Source organism: Cervus canadensis, chromosome 16 (genome assembly GCF_019320065.1).
Source record: "Cervus canadensis isolate Bull #8, Minnesota chromosome 16, ASM1932006v1, whole genome shotgun sequence".
Classification (NCBI taxonomy): domain Eukaryota; kingdom Metazoa; phylum Chordata; class Mammalia; order Artiodactyla; family Cervidae; genus Cervus; species Cervus canadensis.
The window spans coordinates 37177223-37198417 of record NC_057401.1 but is presented as its reverse complement, the minus strand read 5'-3'; the positions used below and the strand labels follow the sequence as shown (position 1 = coordinate 37198417).

General features: G+C 39.2%; 1 protein-coding gene across 2 annotated transcripts in view; it reads right to left on the bottom strand.

Annotated features, from left to right (window-relative positions):
• Positions 1-7250: 7250 nt before the first annotated feature.
• The window catches only part of PRLR (prolactin receptor), a 144235-nt gene continuing 130290 nt past the window's right edge, over positions 7251-21195 (bottom strand). Inside the window, exons 6-10 of one of the 2 annotated variants that reach the window (XM_043488660.1) lie at positions 17893-18062; positions 16110-16251; positions 14596-14695; positions 13834-13903; positions 7251-13076 (exon numbers count right to left, since the gene is read on the bottom strand). In XM_043488660.1, coding sequence (XP_043344595.1) covers positions 13041-13076; positions 13834-13903; positions 14596-14695; positions 16110-16251; positions 17893-18062 — 518 coding nt within the window. In that variant the 3' untranslated portion in view covers positions 7251-13040. The remainder of the gene's footprint in view (positions 13077-13833; positions 13904-14595; positions 14696-16109; positions 16252-17892; positions 18063-21195) is intronic. The other variant, XM_043488659.1, reaches the window with a different exon arrangement.

Here is a 21195-nt window from a genome sequence, read left to right as displayed (position 1 = left end):
TTGTGGCTTAAGCCTCACTTGGGAGAGCTGGTTTATTAGATTTGGAACCCTTCATCTTCATTGGTCTCGGTTGTTCCCAGAAGGCCCAAGGAATTTCTGAGTGCTTCCAAACATGTTTGCATTTTTAAAGCTTGAGTCTGGCAAATGGCTAAAGACTGGGGGAACTTGAGGGCAGTGGAAAGAGAAGATGTAGAATTTAGCTGGGTTGGAAGCAAGACGTCAGTTTTGATTTAGAATTAATAGGAAAATAAAATCAGGGAATATGTTGAAAGAGGAGCTCAAGAATGCATGCCTGGAAAAAAAGCCTTGGATGAGTGTTCTAAGCCAAATATTTTACCATGTGTCTGCGTTTTTTATTTCCAGAGAGGCTTAGATTGCTGTTACTTTTCCTTTTTTTTAAAAATATGTCTTAATAAAGTTTTTTGAAACAAAGAAAAAACCTCCCAAACTTAACATTATTCATTAAATATGTTTCACATACATAGTAAAAGACCCTCCAAAAATCATTGCTTAGGAAGAAATTTATTGATTCAATTTAAATTAAGCATTGCTACCATTGCAAAAGCAGTTGCTCTGAAAAAGTATTGAAAAATGTATCATGAGATTACATAGTTCAGTAACAATATCAGTATTGATCACTTGAAGCAAAACTACTGCCAAATGTCATTGAAACTCATTTCATAATTTTTAATAATTTATGGAGCAAATGTGTATCACCTTAAAAATGTACCTGTGACATTTACAAATTCTTTCAAACACATTTATAAATACAGTAATAAAAATTCCTGAGCTCCCTTAGCTTATACCAGTGTTCCCCCAACTGACAACCTAAGTTGTATTTGACTAACATCCTCTAGATTTACTTAAAAAATATTTTATCACATTCATAAAAGTACCTGTGTTTCAAGTTCATTGGTAAGTATAAGTTTTAGTGTGAACCTGATCATAAGACAAAATTGCTTAAGACTTGTATAGGTAGCAGGAGTAGGTGAGGTTATGGGCAAAAGAATTCCAATTTAAGTGTCAAGACCTCCAAAGTAGATTACGCTTTACAATATCAAGAATGGGTTTAATCTCATTTGTACTCTTCAGAAGGATGAAACTGTGACAATCTGCTTCCCTAATGGCTAAGGTCCTGTTGGAGGTTTTTCAATAACCCCATCTCCTATGTGCTGTGCTGTGCTTAGTCGTTCAGTCATGTCCGACTCTTTGCGACCCCATGGACTGTAGCCTGCCGAGCTCCTCTGTCTATGGGGATTCTCCAGGCCAGAATACTGGAGAGGATTGCCATGCCCTCCTTCAGGGGATCTTTCAAACCGAGGGGTTGAACCCAGGTCTCCCATATTGCAGGCAGATTGTTTATTGTCTGAGTTACCAGGGAAGCCCAAGAATACTAGAGTGGGTAGCCTATCCCTTCTCCAGGGGATCTTCCTGACCCAGGAATTGAACTGGGGTCTCCTGCATTGCAAAGATTCTTTACCAGCTGAGCTACCAGGGAAGCCCGCATTTCCTATAGTCCTGCCCTATCTTCCAACTCCAAGACATCAAGATTCCTGCTAAATAGGTATTATATCTCGCAGTCCCTCAAAATAGAGGAGATTTAGAATGTGTAAAAGTTGATTAGTCAGTTGTAGAGTTTGGTGGGGTTAAGGTTTCAGATATGGTTCTGGAAAGATGTGGCAACATATAATTTCTGTTTCCTTTTAGGAAAGCATGTCATTTTGGAAAATTAGCTACACAGTACTTCTCCAACTCATCATTATTATATGAACACTATGTCTGGTGACTGACACTCCAATTTTTCCAGCTTCAAAGTAAACGTGTGTCCAATAATTAAAGGCAGATGGCACCAATGTAAGCATGGGGGAGTCAGTCTTTGACAGAAGCCAAGTTTTAGGGAATGATACTCATGTAAGAAATATCTTGTTCCCTGGTAAGACATGGCATTAGAGAATCTAGGAGTCAGAGAAGAATTTGTAAAGCAAACCCCACACCATCCCATAATTCTGCAACACAAGCATAAGCAGTAGGTAAAGATTTCTAGATCTGGATCCATTAAAAGATTGGCATTTTACACTTAATCCAATGAATTTGGTCAGAAGAGATGTTGTTAGTAATATTGATGAATCATACTGTTCAAAAGCATTCCATTTTTCAAATGGCTTGATTTTTCCTTTATTTTATAATACTTAAATGAGCTTTTCTGATCTATCCCTGGGTTCTTGGTTCCATCTCATTTTATTTTTATTTTTAGCAGCTTCTTGTGTGAGGGATGGGGATAAAGGAGGGAAATTATACTTTGCAATCGTACAGAAGGGTAAAGAGAAAGGAGGAAAATTGTTTTGGTCTAATTTATATAACTAGTTTCTGGATTACAGATCCTTTTGCAGCAAGAATCCATCAAGAAAATTGTTTCAGCCGGGCACGTGTTATTTTTTTCATTTACATATCAAATAAAAATAAATAGAGGAAGGGGAAGCAAGGAGAATAAACATTTATTGAGCCAGGCACTGAGCTGGGTATTTTCAATAACATGAGTAGAAATATAATGATAATATTATACTGGGATGATTTTGTTTGGCAAGCATTGTTTGTGGCATGGAGTAAAAAATGAAGATGTTCTGGTAATAGCAGTTAGCAGCATCTCCCATACTCTTGATATGGATTTAGCTATCCATGGTGTCCTCTCAAATGGAAGGAGACAAATTAATAAATCCATGGGCAACAGAAAGCACAATGTGCAATAACTAAAGATTTACGGAACTAAAGATGCAAGATAAATCAGATGACTACAGTCTTCCATAATTTTTTAAGACTAAAAAAAATAGACATTGTAATTAGTTCATGTAGATAAAAAAATCAAAACAAGGCTATTTCTGATATATGCCTGATTTTTCCCATACCATAGTATCTTTGATGGTTAAAATCAAATAAGGAAAAGATTTATTTCTAGGGGCTTTAGGGAAATCAGATTGTGAGAAATATCCCCCTCATGGCTTTGAGTAACCATGTTGCGGTGACTCCTGGTTAGGGAAAAATCTGCATCTATAATTTTGCTGGCTTTTCACCTGGTGACTTACTATGTATTCTTTCTGGCCCTTATTCATCAGTCAGTTTTTATAAAATGTAAAAATGGTTATTGAGAAAACCTAGCATAAACTTACAAACTAATGAATTTAGGAGTAGAATTGTACAAAAAAGATCTTCATGACCCAGATAATCACGATGGTGTGATCACTCACCTAGAGCCAGACATCCTGGAATGTGAAGTCAAGTGGGCCTTAGAAAGCATCACTATGAACAAAGCTAGTGGAGGTGATGGAATTCCAGTTGAACTATTTCAAACCCTGAAAGATGATGCTGTGAAAGTGCTGTACTCAATATGCCAGCAAATTTGGAAAACCCAGGAGTGGCCACAGGACTGGAAAAGATCAGTTTTCATTCCAATCCCAAAGAAATGCAATGCCAAAGAATGCTCAAACTACTGCACAATTGCACTCATCTCACATGCCATTAAAGTAATGCTCAAAATTCTCCAAACCAGGCTTCAGCAATATGTGAACCCTGAGCTTCCAGATGTTCAAACTAGTTTTAGAAAAGGCAGAGGAACCAGAGATCAAATTGCCAACATCTGATGTATCATTGAAAAAGCAAGAGAGTTCCAGAAAAACATCTATTTCTGCTTTATTGACTATGCCAAAGTCTTTGACTGTGTGGATCACAATAAACTGTGGAAAATTCTGAAAAAGATAGGAATACCAGACCACCTGACCTGCCTCTTGAGAAACCTATATGCAGGTCAGGAAGCAACAGTTAGGACTGGACATGGAACAACAGACTGGTTCCAAATAGGAAAAGGAGTAAGTCAAGGCTGTATATTGTCACCCTGCTTATTTAACTTCTATGTAGAGTACATCATGAGAAACGCTGGGCTGGAAGAAGCACAAGCTGGAATCAAGATTGCCAGGAGAAATATCAATAACCTCAGATATGCAGATGACACCCCCCTTATGGCAGAAAGTGAAGAGGAACTAAAAAGCCTCTTGAAAGTGAAAGAGGAGAGTGAAAAAGCTGGCTTAAAGCTCAACATTCAGAAAACTAAGATCATGGCATCTGGTCCCATCACTTCACGGCAAATAGATGGGGAAACAGTGGAAACAGTTTCAGACTTTATTTTTTGGGCTCCAGAATCACTGCAGATGGTGATTGCAGCCATGAAGTTAAAAGATGCTTACTCCCTTGGACTGCAAGGAGATCCAACCAGTCCATCCTAAAGGAGATCAGTCCTGGGTATTCACTGGAAGGACTGATGCTGAAGCTGAAACTCCAATACTTTGGCCACCTCATGCGAAGAGTTGACTCATTGGAAAAGACTCTGATGCTGGGAGGGATTGGGGGCAGGAGGAGAAGGGGACAACAAGAGGATGAGATGGATGGATGGCATCACCGACTTGATGGACATGAGTTTGGGTAAACTCCGGGAGTTGGTGATGGACAGGGAGGCCTGGGGGTGCTGCGATTCATGGGGTCGCAAAGAGTCGGAGACGACTGAGCGACCGAACTGAACTGAACTTATCTTCATGTAAAAAACAAAACAAGACCCCAGCAACTTGTAACAATCACTTCTAATTTCCTATGTGATGTTGAAGAATTTTGTTTGGCATTTTTTTAGGAAAAGAGAAAAAGCAGAGGTAGTGGTAGCTTTGAAAATATGGAACCTTTGGCTATCCCGTAGCCTTCACTTCAATATGGCTTTACAGAAGACACAGATCCCTAACAGCCGGTTCTAGGTTGCTTTGGTTTCTGCATGAGACATGAAAATTGTTTGAAATGACTTATCAAGCAGGAAAGCAAGCCTCATTATGCAAAAAACGCCCCAGAAGTATCAAAGGTCACATGTAGCAAAGTCGAGGGGTTGACTTGACTTTTAAACAATTGTTGGATTGTACCTTAAACACTTACCCCAGATTAGCTGTACAATGGCAACTCATACTACTTCTAAACAAAGATTAAGACAAAAAATTAGCACATTCATGGTTTCAACAGAAAGATATGATTACATTTTTTTTCAGTCTTGTTTTCCAGATATAGAAACAATCACATTGAAATATATATGGATAGATTCTAACTCATGAAATAATTATTTTTCTTTGTAGTACACAGTGAGTTTCACAATAGGATTATATATCTCAATGTGTCATACAGTTTTTGAACCACACAAAGCAACATAGTATAAAATCATATAACAGTTAAAAGTCAGGATTATCACATGGCAAATGCACAGCTATGCCACTGAAAATAGTCAAAGTGGGAGATGTGGTATCATTTCTAAACAATAAGCAGCTTTGAAGGAAGGACATTAGGATAAGAAGGGAAGTGGTTACTTTTAAAACTTCAAAATCATTTTATCAGGAATTTCATAAAACAAATTGTTGTTCAAGAGACTATTTGCCATACAATTTTTCAATTTCCGGTAATATAACAAGATTTCCCCACCTCCTTAGGATACATGAAATTTGCATGGAAAAACTCAGATTAGATTTTGAAATGTATCCAGGTGAAGTGTGATTTGACCATAATATGAAACTACTGGTTTTTATATTACTACTTAAGTAGCTAAAGTTTTTAGAGTTGTTTTTTTCTTTTTATCAGCAGCAGGTAAAAAGTTAAGTACCAGACTGTGGTTAAAGGTCTCTCTTTTCATTGACCACAACCACATGAACAGAGTATGTTTTCCCACTTTACTCATCTCAGTGCTTCCTGACATGAAACTGGAGCGTAAATCAAAGGAATCAATGTGGACAAAACAGTCATGGGCATATGTATATCTCTTAGCCATAAACTCAGAACACTGAATAGAGTCACTATGTCCAAAAAAATCCAAGTTTAGCAGGTTACTTTTGGCATTCTATGTAATCCTGAGATGCCCAGACATTTAGAAACATCTTATTTTTCTTTCTTTTTAAAAAATATTTTATTTATTTGGCTGTGCCAGGTCTTAGCTGTGGCATGCAGGATTTCCAAGTGGCATATGGCTTAGCTGCCCTGTGGCGTGTGGGATCTTAGTTCCCTGACCAGGGGTGGAACCCAGGCCCCCTGCATTGGAAGTGCTGATTCCCAGCCACTGGACCACCAGGAAAGTCCCCCACACTCTATTTTTCTATCTGTTTCCTTTTACTGAAATAGGTAACCATGTGAAGGTCTCAGAGCCAAAATCACCCTTGAAATACACAAATCTAGGGAGAGAACTATTTGATTTTCAGATGATATGTACACTGGTCATGAAATAAGTCCAGGTTATACCTATAAATAGAATTTCTGGTTAGGTTATAAACTCTCGAGCAATCATTTTGCATTTTTAAGTTTCTGCTTAAGACCTCCACAACAAAAACACAAAAAATTTAAGAAATATATATGAACTTTGCTTTAAAAATAAGGTCTTTTTTTTTGCAAGGTTATAGTGAAATGAAAATGAAAATTAAGGAGTAATAGAGGACTTTAAAAGAAAATAAAAGAAAGGAAAAAAAAGAAAAAAATTTTTAATTAAAAAAATAGTAAAAATATATGAGAATGAAAATGAAAATTAAGGAGTAATAGAGGAGCAATAGAGGACTTTATCTGAAAGAGACACGTGCACCCCAATGTTCATCGCAGCACTGTTTATAATAGCCAGGACATGGAAGCAACCTAGATGCCCATCAGCAGATGAATGGATAAGGAAGCTGTGATACATATACACCATGGAATATTACTCAGCCATTAAAAAGAATTCATTTGAATCAGTTCTAATGAGATGGATGAAACTGGAGCCCATCATACAGAGTGAAGTAAGCCAAAAAGATAAAGACCAATACAGTATACTAATGCATATATATGGAATTTAAAAAGATGGTAACAATAACCCTATATTCAAAACAGAAAAAGAGACACAGATATACAGAACAGACTTTTAGACTCTGTGGGAGAAGGCGAGGGTGGGATGATCTGAGAGAATAGCATTGAAACAAGTATACTAACAAGGGTGAAACAGATCACCAGCCCAGGTTGGATGCATGAGACAAGTGCTCAGGGCTGGTGCACTGGGAAGACCCAGAGGGATGGGATGGAGAGGGAGGCGGGAATGGGGATCGGGAAGGGGAACATGTAAATCCATGACTGATTCATGTCAATGTATGGCAAAAACCACTACAATATATAAAAAAATTTTTTAAAAAATGGATGAATGGATAAAGAAAATGTGTGTGTGTGTGTATGAAAATAAAAATAAAACCAAAAAAAAAAAAGACCTCCACAACAGAGTCTTCATTGTAGCTTGGATTTATTAATGGCCTTTGAACAAATGAATTAATGGATGAAATTGAGCTAGAATCTCTAAGCCTGTGGCTCCATAAATAAGGTAAGTTGTGACCTTCAACTTGGGCCTTGATATCTATATGGCCAATTTAATGTTTGACTCAGGCCAAAGTCATTATTTATGAATAATTTAGTTTCTTGAAAATCCTACGGTTGCTACTGTACATAATGAACTCTCAGGAGAAATGGAGGCCCTAAGTGAGAGCATTAAAAGCCTACAAGGTGGACAGCTAAGAAGAGGAGCAAAGGATGTTAAATGAAATCAACGGGACTTGCAGGAGTAGACCTGTTTTTCTCTTCAGCATTGTTAAAGCCACACTGTCCACTGCTTGAGGCTAAGGGATCATCAGCAGTATTTCCCTGAACTGTCCCTGGGTCATTTACTGAAACCCTGGATTTTACTCAGATCATGCGCATCAAAGACTGTTAGAGCCGGAAGAGGTCTTAGAAACATCTTAGGTCAAACCACTCATTTAACAGATGAGGGAACTAGTGATTAGCTTTTAAAGGACTTGCTAAGATCACACAGCCTGTTTACTGGCAACCAGAAATTGAGTGCTCAGCCCACTACCCTAGTGACTACATTAATGATGCATGGGCTGAAAAGGCAGAAAAACAAATTGGTTCACTAGAGGCTTTCATCAATGACAAATCTACATCAGCAATCCTGCGGACCATAATCCGGAGGCTTTTATGTCTTTCTGCACGTGTGCCAAGTTCCATGGTACACCATTGCCCTTTTCAGGCCCTGGTATGCAATTCAAAGCCATTTAAAAGTGCATCAATGTGTTTTTAAATTGAGGGTCTCAAGTAACAGGGTGCAGACTTATTCCAAAATCTTAGCCAGAGTCAATTTCTTATCAAAATAAGTTACACTATTCACATCAGCTGTGTGTTAATTCAATTAAACAATAAATTAAAATCTACTCAATGGTTGCTGATTGGACCTTAGACCATTTAATGATTCCCTTTCTGGCTTTTTCATTCATTTACTTAAAATGTAAAATTTACTGTCTAATCAATACACTTTTCTTGTGAAAAGAAAACGTCAAAAAAAAAAAGGCACTTTGTAAAATGTGTACAAATCTGATTCTTTCATATCTAAAGAGATAATAAAATTATGACTGGCTGGATCACATCTTTCTGCAAGTGATGGGCAGTGGCAGGCAGCCTGGAGAAAGTTGGGGGACAGACCTTCACCAGCTAAGCTGCACGCTGGAGCTCAGGTGCCTCTGCTTGCTCATCAGATTCTCTCTTTCAATTGGGTCACTACAGGACAGAGTTAAACTCCTTCATCTTGTATAGATGGTAAGGGATTGACCAACTTTGGACCAAACCAGCTGGGATTGGCCTCAGGCACTTAGGAGAATGGAGAGTCAGTTACATTTCAGCGACGTGACTGATTATTTGTGCTCATCTGAGGTGCCTTGTACCCATTTGCTAGAACTGACTAGAGAAGATTTTGCAGTTTGAGTTATAAGCTTCCATAAATCACCCACTGGCTATCCTATTTCCATGTGCTTTGTAGCTTGAAGTGTTTACTTATAAAAATATGACGTTTTATAAATCAGAGCTTGAGGCTTTTAACACCAACTGTGCAATGGTGGTTCATAATCCATAAGAAGACGAAAACAACAATAAAAAAAGTGCAAACCAGAATCAGCAGCCTAGTATAAGAAAAGCATTTTGTCCCTAAAAGTCAGAGCCTCTTTCAATATCTTTTTAAAAAATCTCTGCTTCTCTCTACACACATATTTGCACATCATCTTAGACTATGATTCTATACCTACGTAATTTGTAAAATGCATGTACAATATGTTAGGATTAGTTGGCATTGATGATTTAAACCTGTGGCTGATTCGTGTTGATGTGTGGCAGAGGCCAACACAATATTATAGAGCAACTGTCCTCCAACTAAAAAAAAAAAAGAAAAAAAGTGAAACAAAATGGACACATCACTGAAGAGGACATGTGTCTATGATAAAGGGCAATTATTTGTAAGCTTAATTATGATACAAGGCATTGGTTAATCATCTTTGCTGGACACTATTGAGTGAATCATGGAATTAAGGATTCACAGTTTAAAAGGACATTATAGATTATTTGGCCTAGCATTTCATTCAGAGCAAACTGAGATCCAGAGAAGAGAGTTGAGCTAAGCTAACATAATTAGCACTAGAAGCTGGGTCTCCTGACTCTTAATCTGCACACTTCCACTCAACTAGAGGACTCCTTGATAGAAAATAGGCTAGACCATGGGAAAAAAAAAAAAACAAAACGCAATTCATTAAAGAGTGCTAAGTGACCGAGAATTATAGCCTTGGCTTTACTTAATGATTGACAGTAATCTACTTACTAACTGGTGTTTTTTTAAAGAATTTAGTTTGAGTCTTCAGCCATGACAGTTTTTTCCATATATGCCAAATTATACATCAAAAGACTATTTTTGAATTCTATCAGAATTTCATACTATCAGAGCGGTTCATAGGCATCTTGGAGGAGACGGGACTATATTGAGAAAGATTTGGTCTGTGCTGGCTTTGAAGGTCCAAGTCTTTGGTCAATGCTTCTCAAGGTGGGATATATTCCCTGACCCTCTTAGAAGTTGTATGTGCTTTTGCAGATCATTCTCTTCCATTATGTGAATACCAAACCACTAACAGATTTTTTAAAATGATACCTTTTTATGACAGTACTGTTCACTGCAAGTCAAACAGACTCGACCTGTACTTTCCAGGAAAGAACTGCTCCAGGCACTAAAATCAGCTTTAGTGGAAATGATCTGCTAGGGCAATGCTTCTCAAACTTCACTGTGTACTTGAATCATCTGGGGATCTTAGCAAAATGCAGATTCTGGTGGGTGGGGGTGGCGAGGGCAGAGATTCTGCATTTCCAAGCAGCGCCCATACTTGCGGGTATGGCTGGTCCTCAGACCTTATTTTGAGTAGCAAGGATCTAGGGGGCTAATAAACTTGGACAATCTTCCCCAACGGCTCCCTCACTCTTAACCGGTTGTGTGTGTATTGGGAGAATAGAGCCTCAGATATGTTACTTTTGCATTTCTGGGAGCTCTGGCAGTGTGTTCACTTTCACACATCAGCCAACCTTGGAGTCCCGTTCCTGTCAAGATGGACTTACTGGGCTGGAATATCTAACTCACAGAGGGAGCTCAGATTCTTTGTGTTCCAGCTTAAGAAGTAAACACACCAATGGATTTGCCCAAGATTGCTCAGAAAAACAAAACCAGAACTCTCTCTCTAAGGCAGTATGTTAGGTGTTCCCACTCTCCTTTTTCATCTTTATAAATTTTCACCCAGAGAAGTGAAAATTTCATCTTTATGAATTTTTACCCAGAGAAGTGAAAATTTCACAGAGAAGTGAAAATTTTCACCCAGAGAAGAGCAGAACCCCAGAGTGGCCCTAAATTACAAGAGAAGTAATTTTCAGTCTGTGGAGAGTCCTAAAACTCTAGTTTCTTGATTGCTGTTTAAAGTATCCTGGAGATAAAAAGAATCAGAAAAACTATACTACACTATGTTGGAAATCGAATTTTGTCATCCACTTCCTATTCCTCAATGGGCTTTGGCTTGGTATGGCATTTTATTCCACAAACAGGGACTACATATATCACCGTGTACTGAAAATACTCATTATAACCTCATGGCAGAAAATACTGTACCCGCTGAATACGTAAACAGGCTGTACTGGGAAGATAGAAAATAGTCTTTTATTTTACTTAAGTGATAGAAAAATAGTCTTCAAAAATACATTGTTAAATTTATGGGTTTATATTAAAGTAGAATTTGTATATACAGTAAGGCAGTACTTCTGTTAGCATCCTGCTATGATTATATTTTAAATTAAAGTTAGTCTTTTGGGACTTTTTTTTTCACTAACAGAAGACTAGGGTGTGTAATAAATTATCTATCATGCTGAAATAAAAGAGGAAAACATTTTAGAAGGATTCACCACATGAAACTCATTTGCCTCCTGTGTAAGAAAATTTCACTTTCTAAAACCCTATTCTCTAGAAGTTTCAGAATGATATACAATTTAGGGGTAAAATCCATGCTTAATAAATTCAAACGATTTTAAGAAAAAACTGGAGGCATCCTGTTTACTTGCATATTGGCAATGTGTCATTAAGGTAATAGGAACGGATGTAAACAATTTGTCAGGTGTTCTAGAATGAAACTTTTTAAGTGCATTGTATTTGGTTAATCCTAATAAAATGAAAGAGGAGTGCAAAGATTAAGCAATTGGTCTTCAAGAGTGGTTTTCATGGCATTTCTCTCCTATCTACCATCTTCCCATGGTAAACAATTTTGACTGACTTATACCCCTCTGTCACATACAAAACCATGAAGGCCTTTTCCAGAGAATATACCTGTTGGCACTGTCTCTCAAGAATACTAGGCAATGTGCTTCTATATCATTGAACATATAATCTGATAAGTAATAGTAAAAAGTAAATCTACAAATCACACAAGATGGAACGATTTGTTCTGGAATCAGCTGTTGGAAAAAGAGGCAACTGGTTGGAAATACAGAGAATGAAGAGTGAACTGGGAGTTGGGTAGTGTCATTCTAACCCTGCTCTTGAGCCCTCTCTGCGAGAGTGCATTTCACGTACTCTGTAGTGTTCCCTGAAGGAAAATCACAGTTCAACCCATCCTTCCATAACTCTCACTGCAAGAGTGCATAAAACCTGTGGGACCCAGTCCCCAACCCAACTGGAGTTTGCAGTTGCCTGGGGTTGCAGGGGAGACAGCCAGGTCAGCCTCGGCTGGATTCTATGGCAGGGCTGGTGGGGCCTCCTTGGCTGGTTCTTCTAACAGAGTCAGGTTTTGCACTTGAGTATCCGGCACCAACACCAGGATGTTGCTATCCGTCACCCGGGACACCTTCGAGTACTCCTTGCTGGTTTCAGGGGCGCCGACCTTCTCGTTTTGTTTTGGGAACAGAGCCAGCACTCCATCTTGGCTGACCTTGTGGATCTCCACATATTCCAAGGGTTTAGCAGAGATCAAGGGGGTTTTGTCTTGGGGCAGTGGCCACGCCGTGTCTTGGTCAGGCTTGGAACTGCAGCCTTCTGACTCCCTCTGCTTGGCTGCCTTTCCTTCCCCACCAGTCTCAATGGTTTTCGAGGGCTTTAAAGCATGTTGGTCTGTTTGGTCCAGCAAAGTGGCTGTGGTACCTGCCATGCCCAGGGCCAGCTCACACACGTCAGCAATGTTGTGGTAAGAATATCTGGGGTTGTGCAGGCTGGGTGGCTGCGGGAAAGGCCATGTGGAAGGTTTGGGTCCGTTAGCATGAAAATAGGGGATTTTGTCTTCCCTGCTCGTGCTCTGAGGGGCCTGGAGACATGTAAGGTTTGTTTCGGGATTCTCCAGTTTCTCAGGGTCCTCAGGAGTATAGAACTTGAAGGGATGGGCCTGAGGTTCATCACATTTTTCAGAAAAGAGCGAAGGGCTGTCACAGCTGCCCCGGCCAGAGTCACTGTCAGGATCCATGTGCATGGGCTTCACGCCTTGCTCCATGTGTTCTTTGGAGGGGCGTGGCATCAGCTGCTGGTCTTCACTGTCATCCACCTCTATGAACTCCATCAGCAAGTCCTCGCAGTCGGAAGTGGGAGGGAAGTCTTGGCTTTCCAGAGCTCTCAGAAGTTCTTCGGACTTGCCCTTCTATTAAAACATAGACACAAGGCGAGAAGGCTGTGATATCTGCAATCAAAGTGAATGCCATCAGAACAAATTCCCTGGGGCTGACTTTTCACAATTTTGTGCTTTTGGCCTCACAGTGGCTGATGTCAAGTGACATAATGAGTAGGTAACTGCTTTTATATACCTCCATGTTAAGCTGAGGGTCAAATGGAAACTATTAATATGTACTTCACCTGCAGAGAAATGTAAAATGTTCTAACCCCTCTTTTCATTTGAAACACTTAAATTTAATTCCCACTTGAATCTGTCTAAATGGGCTCTGGCAAATACCAGCTCCCCTGTACTGAGCCAGTGTTAGCTGAGCACTCAAACTGAGCAAAAATTGCAGTAAGATATTCTGTTACTATGGCCTTATGTAGAGAACACTCAAGTGAGAGCTTACACCAAAGTCTGATGGAGGAGGGGCTGGTGGAAGGTCACTCTTTTGTATTCATCAAATATTCACCCACTTTCTCAACTGATTATTTGTATAAAATGTTTATGGCAGGGCTTATGAACAGATCTGATAAACCTAACAAGCATTCCTATGTGTGCTGATGTTTTTTTGGCTTTCTTTGATTGCCCTCTGACACTTCCTGACAGTAATTACCCTCATGCCTCTCACATCTTTCTGTGAACACCCCTGCTGAAGGGGAGGGACAACCAGCCATGGATGGCCAAGCTAGCCAGACTGCACTGATGGGGATGGTGTGTACATGTGTAAAGATGACAATTACACAGCAGCAAGTCACAATACAGTCTCCACCTTAGCACTTACCTCCAGCAGATGAATATCAAATCCTTTTATTTTGGGCCCTGGAACTGGTGGGAGGATGCAGGTCATCATGCTATAAAATGATTCGTGAGATAAGATAAATGGTACATATTTTCACTTTGTAATTTTTGAAACATTAGCCTTATCTTCAAATGGCTGCTACATGGACTATGGTAGGTAGAAGTTAGGAGTTCTGAGGCGACATGAAACTACTAGATCAGCGGTGACAACAATGAATAACTATAGAGTGTTAAGTGTTTGAGAAAGAGTCGTGTCTCTTTGTGACCCCATGGACTGTAGCCCACCAGGCTCTTGTGTTCGTGGAATTCTCCAGGTAAGAATACTGCTGGAGTGGGTAGCCACTCCCTTCTCCAGGGGATCTTCCCAACCGTGGGACTGAACCTGGGTCTCCTGCACAGCAGGCAGATTCTTCACCATCTGAGCCATAAAGGCCAACATTAAAATGAACTCTGGCTAGTTAACTCTGACTGATTCTGAAATGACTAGTGGGTTGTTTGCTGCTCTTGCCAGATTTTTACTATTTCACAACTGTCAGCCTCCATTTGATGGAAAGAACATCAGCTTCAAATGAGTCTATTCTACTTTTGCTAGCACTGATAAAAGCTTTTTTCATAGTGAACACACTGCCACTAATGGCTAAAAAGAGGTGCTTGAATTATCTGTAGGCTTCCATCATTTCTATATTGTCTTTTTTTGGCCATTATCCCTGACAACCATGCCTGAAAGGAGGGTAGAGTGAAGTACCTATAGCCCTTCAAAGCCACTGCCCAGACCATAATCAAACAGATGACAGCAGAAAGGACGGCCACAAAGATCCACACGGTTGTATCATTCACTGGGAAGTCTAAAAACAAACAGCCAGAAAGCTTTGATCACATACAGCATTGTTTAAAACAAACAAAGAAATGAGACTTTTGAACATAAGTCCCCTGCCCCTCTATACCCTTTTTGATTTGAACAGCAATCCAAACAGAGTAGCGTTAATGATGGATTTACTTTTTTCCCAATATTATTAAATTTTAATATGCAGCATATATTTTATAGTACTCTAAAATTTTCAAAGTGCTTTAAAATATTATTTTATGTGATACTAACAGAGGAAATCCATGAGGACATGATCAGTTACAGTAATAATAACAATAAGCTAACATTATATTAAGTTCCTAGTAAAAGCCATATGATGTTAAACTCTTTACATACATTGCTGTAGGTAAAGATGAGGAACTGAGACTCAAGGAGTGGTGGATTCAGAGGCCTGTGTGTCTGTGAAGTTGCTCAGTCGTGTCTGACTCTCTGCGACCCCATGGACTGTAGCCTACCAGGCTCCTCAGTCCATGGAATTTTCCAGGCAAGAGTACTGGAGTGGGTTACCATTTCCTTCTCCAGGGTATTCAGAGGCAGGTAGCCATAAAGTTGCCGTCTGGGATTTGAACCCAGGCCTTCCGCTTCTAGACCCTGTGCTTTTATTTAGTAAGAGCTAGGGCTGGACACACAGTCTTATGGCCTGTAGTTCAGCATTATATCCACTATGCCAGTGCAAGCCCTGATATTTTGGTCAGGCCAGTAGTCACAAGAGTCAGGCTTTGCCATGTGGTTCTGGGCAAGACTTCTAACTCCACTGAGCTTCAGTTTCCTCTCTTTCTGTTGCTAATGGCAATTCTATTCTCTCTGAATACCTGAGATGGTTGGAAGGACCAAACACGGTAAAGACTGTGTAAAGTACTTTAGAAATGCAAGATGAACCACTCCCTTGTAGAAAACCAGCCACTACGTTTAATGGCACTTGAAGAATTGGGTGCCTTTTTCTACATACTGTTCCTTGAATGAGATCAACATGTAATTGTCATCAAGGACTGAAAATCAGTACATGCCTTTCAGGTGGGATAGCACCTTGCCAATTCTAGGTGATGACCTTGAATGACAGGGATTGGGCAGATGTGGAGGGCAGAATAAGTGACCATCAAGCCCTCGGAGACATCTCATGTCTGCAGATGTATCCTATCCTATTAATAGAAACTGATCCTCACTGACAGTGGCCCAGGGAAAGATGCTATACTTCCAGATGTCTCTGTATTGAATGGAGAGATGATAAATCCACCTCTACTCATTCTTCTGCTTAAGCCTCAAAATAGTTTCTCTGTTAGTAGTTACAACATACAAATTTACTAAACCCATTCTGTTTAAAAATATTTAGCAATAATACAAAGGCAGATTGCAGTCAGAATCACCTCTTCCTTGGGGAATTTCAAGACACTTACCATTAGGTATCTGGATAGAGCTCTCTGGGCTCCACTCACTCCAGTATCCATGGTCTGGCTTGCAGCGAACCTGCACAAGGTATTTCTGTCCTGGATATAAGCTGAAAATCTTAAGCTGAGTCTGCTTCGCAGCAAAATGAATCTAGGGAGGGCCAAGGAAAACAGAAGTCACTCTGACTTGTGTTATGAAGAAACTTTTCTTTAGGTGATAAACTAGCAGAGAAGTCAGGCCAGATGATCACACTTTATATCCTGTTCACACCATTTCACCCTCTCAGCCCACCCCTTCCTCCTGTTAAACACTGTTCACACAAAAAACAACAAGTTTTCTACCTCTCCATTTGGAACACTATTTCAGAAAGACAAATATACCACTCCCTACACCTTACCTTCTGAATTCTACATTATGGAAGGTGACTACTTAAAATTGGAAATCTGTTATTTTCTAAACCTAATAAAATTATTGACTCAAGGATTATTCATGGGTATGAAGCCTCTAGGTGAAAAAGAACTGGGCATTTATGAACACTGAAGCAGTTGTGCACAAATCAAACATGACTTTACAATCAAGGGATCAGGATGTGATCTCCCCAGTCCAGCACCCAGTTTTAGCATCATTTATGGTGGGTTGACCAGAATGGCTTTTTCTCCTGATATGATGCAATGTGAAGCATACAGCATCACCTCTGAAATTTCCTTGCCAAAAATTGTTCAACTGGAATCCAAACAAGTCTTTAGATCTAATGTCTGGTTACAGGAAATGTGGGGACAGAGAAATTGGCTAAATGACCTTATAAAGAACTAATCAGACAGATGCAGAAGGTGGGACATTCTTTGAGATAAGTGGCTTGGTCTCCTTAGCATGTTGAGATTGAAGGGATACATGAGTCAGCCAGTATGTGATCCTGAAGTGGATTCTGGTTAAGACAAACTAGCTACTGAAATATTTTTGAAGCAGTTGGGGGAATTAAAATATGGACTAATTTAAATGATATTAAAAAATTACAAAAGATGATATTAAGGGATTTCAATTAATTTTCTACATGTGATCATATTATTTTGGCTATGTTTGGAAATATTCCTTGTTTAAAAGAGACATATAATAAAGTCTTTAGGGCTTCCCTGGTGGTTTAGTGGTAAAGAATCTGCCTGCCAATGCAGGAGATGTGGGTTCAATCCCTAGGTTGGGAAGATCTCCTGGAGAAAGAAATGGCAACACACTCCAGTATTCTTGCCTGGAAAATACCATGGACAGAGGAGCCCGGTAGGTTATAGTCCATGGGGTTGCAAAAGAGTCAGACACAACTTAGTGACTAAATAACAACAACAATTAAAATATTTAAGAATAGATTATTATAATGTCTATAATTTATTGTACTATTTCTTTACAATGAAGAATTTTAAAGTAAATAAAAATGCCATTAACCATGGACTGATTACATTGAGATTTTTTTCCTCCAACTTAGTGCCACTTAAGAACTCTCATAGATGTTTCGATCTAAGATATCCTGAGAGAGGTGGGTTGGAAATCTGGCAGAAAAGGCTGTTCAATTGCAAGGATCTAGTCCTGGGAGAGCTGTGATGATGAGTCCCCATCCATCCCAGGAGATGCAGGGAGACGGATGGATGCAAGGGAGAAGGCCTTTCCACATGTGCAAGGGTCACATCAGTATCAGGAAGAAAACATGGCGGCCTAATAATTAGAGGCATGACAGATTCTCAGTTGGGGTCTTCATCTTTGCCAAAGGACACAGTTCCTTCCAAAAGCTTCCAACTGACTCACCTCCCAATCAGTTGCTGTCTCAGGTTTTAATCGAATTTCATACTGGATCATGAACCAACCAGATTTTACGTCAGTCAGGGTGGGTGGAAACCATTTTATCCATAGATATGGTTTTCTATCTTCTGGATGTTTTAATTCCAAAGTCAGGTTTGCAGGAGGCTCTGGTTCAACTGCAGATATGAAAGAAACTCCATCGTTAGTCAAATAGGGATATTTGAATCCAGAACTATAAGACTTAGAGGCAGATCTCGCTACCTTTTCCCTCCATGTTTATGAGCCACTTCGTATTTGATGTCAGGCTCTGGTTAGCAGAGTTGGGGTTAGGCTGAAGCAAGTGAGTCACATAGGGTGCAACATTTAAGGTGGCATAAATAGCCAACAAGCACCTTTTTGTGCTCAAAGTCATTAGTCATTCAGGAAATGCAAATCAAAACCACAATGGCATATCACTTCATACCCACTAGAATGGCTAGGATTGAAAAAATGAAAATTAACAAGTGTTGGCAAGAATGTTGGAGACTTTGGAACCTTCATACATTGCTGGTAGGAATGTAAAATGGCGTAGCCACTGTGGAAAAGTCTGACAGGTGCTCAAAAAGTTAAACATGAAATTATCATGTCAACCAGCAATGTCACTCCTAAATATATACCCAGAAAAACTGATAGCAGATGTTAGAACAAGAACTCATTTATGAATGTCCATAGCAGCACTATTCACAAGAGCCAATACGTGAAACAACCCAAATGTCCATCAACTGATGAACGGATAAACAATATCCTGTTAATGGAACATTCAGCCAAAAGGAAGAAAGTCTTGATGCAGCTACATCATGGATGAACCTTGAGAACAGAATGCTTAGTAAGAAGCCAGACACAAAGGGCCAAATAGTATATGATTCCAGGTATGTGAAATATTCAGAATAGGCAAATCAAGAGAGACATAAAGCAGTTTAGTACTTGCTCTGGGGCTGGGGCCATGGAGGGGAATCCAGGGAAACTGCTGAATGGGTAGGAAGATTTTATTTTGAGTGATGAAAGAGTTCTGGAATTAGATTGTGGTGATTCTTGCATAACATTGTGAATGAACTAATACCACTGAAGGGCACACTTTAGAATGGTTAAAATATTGAGTGCTAGGTTATAGGTATTTTACCACAATAAAATAAAAAACTAAGGAGGTACTTACTCTCTGGTTTATTCAAGTACAGGTCTGTGAGTTCCCCCTTAAGAGTGAGGTGCCTAGGCCATACTACCCAAAGCAATCTACAGATTTAATGTAATCCCTATCAAATTATCCATGAGACTTTTCACATAAGTAGAACAAATAATCCTAAATCTTATATAGAACTATAAAAGACCCAGAATTGCCAAAGCAATTCTGAGGAAAAGGAAAAAAGGTGGAGGCATGACCCTCCCAGACTTCAGACAATATTACAGAGCTACAGTAATCAAACCAGCATTGTCTTGGCACAAAAACAGACATAGGTATCAATGGAACAGAAGAGAGAGCCCAGAAATAAATCCACACACCCATGATCAATTAATTTTTGACAAGGGAGGCAAGAAAGAACAATGGAGAGAAAATAATTTCTGTAGCAAGTGGTGTTGGAAAAGCTGGACAACTGCATGTAAATCAATGAAGTTAGAACACTCCCTTGCACCATACACAAAACTAAACTCAAAACGGCTTAAAGACTTAAATATAAGACAGACACCATAAAACTCTTAGAAGAGAACATAGGCAAAACATTCTCTGCTGTAAATCATATCGATGCTTTCTTAGGTCAGTCTGTATGCACGCATGCTAAGTTGCTTCAGTTGTGTCTGACTCTGTGAGACCCTATGGACTGCAGCCCTCTAGGCTTCTCTGCCCATTGAATTCTCCTGGTACGAATACTGGAGTGGGTTGCCATGCCCTCATTCAGGGGATTTTCCTGACCCAGTGATTGAACCCGAGTCTCTTACATCTAACCTGCATTGGCAGGCGGGTTCTTTACCACTAGTGTGTGCCAAGAAAATAAAAATAAAAGCAAAACTAAACAAATGGGACCTAATCAAACTTACAAGCTTTTGCACAGCAAAGGGAACCATAAACAAAATGAAAAGACAACCTACAGAATGGGAGAAAATATTTGCAAATGATGTAACCAACAAGGGCTTAATTTCTATACTATACAAACAACTAACATAACTTAATAAGAAAAAACAAAAACAACAACAAAAAAAACCAATTGAAAAATGGGCAAAAGACCCAAATAGACATTTCTCTGAAGAAGACATACAGATAACCAATAGGCACATGAAAAGATGCTCAACATCACTAACTATTAGAGAAATACAAATCAAACTACAATGAGGTATCGCCTCACACCAGTCAGAATGGCCATAATTAAAAAAATTTATAAATAACAAATGCTGGAGAGAGTGTGGAAAAAAGGGAACCCTCCTACACTGTTGGTAGGAACATAAATTGGTGCAAGTCACTATGGAAAACAGCATGGAGGTACCTCAAAAATCTAAAAATAGAATTGTCATATGATTCAGCAATTCCACTCTGGGCATACATCCAGATAAAACTATAATTCAAAAAGAGACATACACTTCTATGTTCATAGCAGCAGTATTCACAATAGCCAAGACATAAAAACAACCTAACTGTCCATTGACAGATAAATGGACAAAGAAGATGTGATTATATACATATAAATTTACATACATATATATTATATATAAAATGTAAAGATATAATAATATAAATATATAAATTTATATAAAATATAAGTAAACACAAAATAAATATGTATAAATTTATATAAATACACACACACACACACACATATATATATATAGAGAGAGAGAGAGAGAAGGAAATGGCAACCCACACCATGGAGAAGCCCATGGACGGAGGAGCTGGTGGGTACAGTTCATGGGGTTGCAAAGAGTTGGACATGACTGAGCGACTAGGCACAGCATACACACACACCCCCCCACACACATATACAACAGAATACTACTCACCCATTAAAAAGAATGAAATAATGCCATTTGTAGCAACATGAATGGACCTAAAGATTATCATACTAACTGAACTAAGTTAAAAAGAAAAAGACAAACACCATTTGATATCACTTGTATGTGGAATCTAAAATATGCCACAAATGAACTTATCTACGAAACAGAATCATAGACATAGAGAATAGACGTTGTTGGCAAGGGGAAAGACGAATGAGGGATGGATGGATTGGGAGTTTGGGGTTAGCAGATGCAAACTCATATTGAATGGATAAGCAGCAAGGTCCCAGC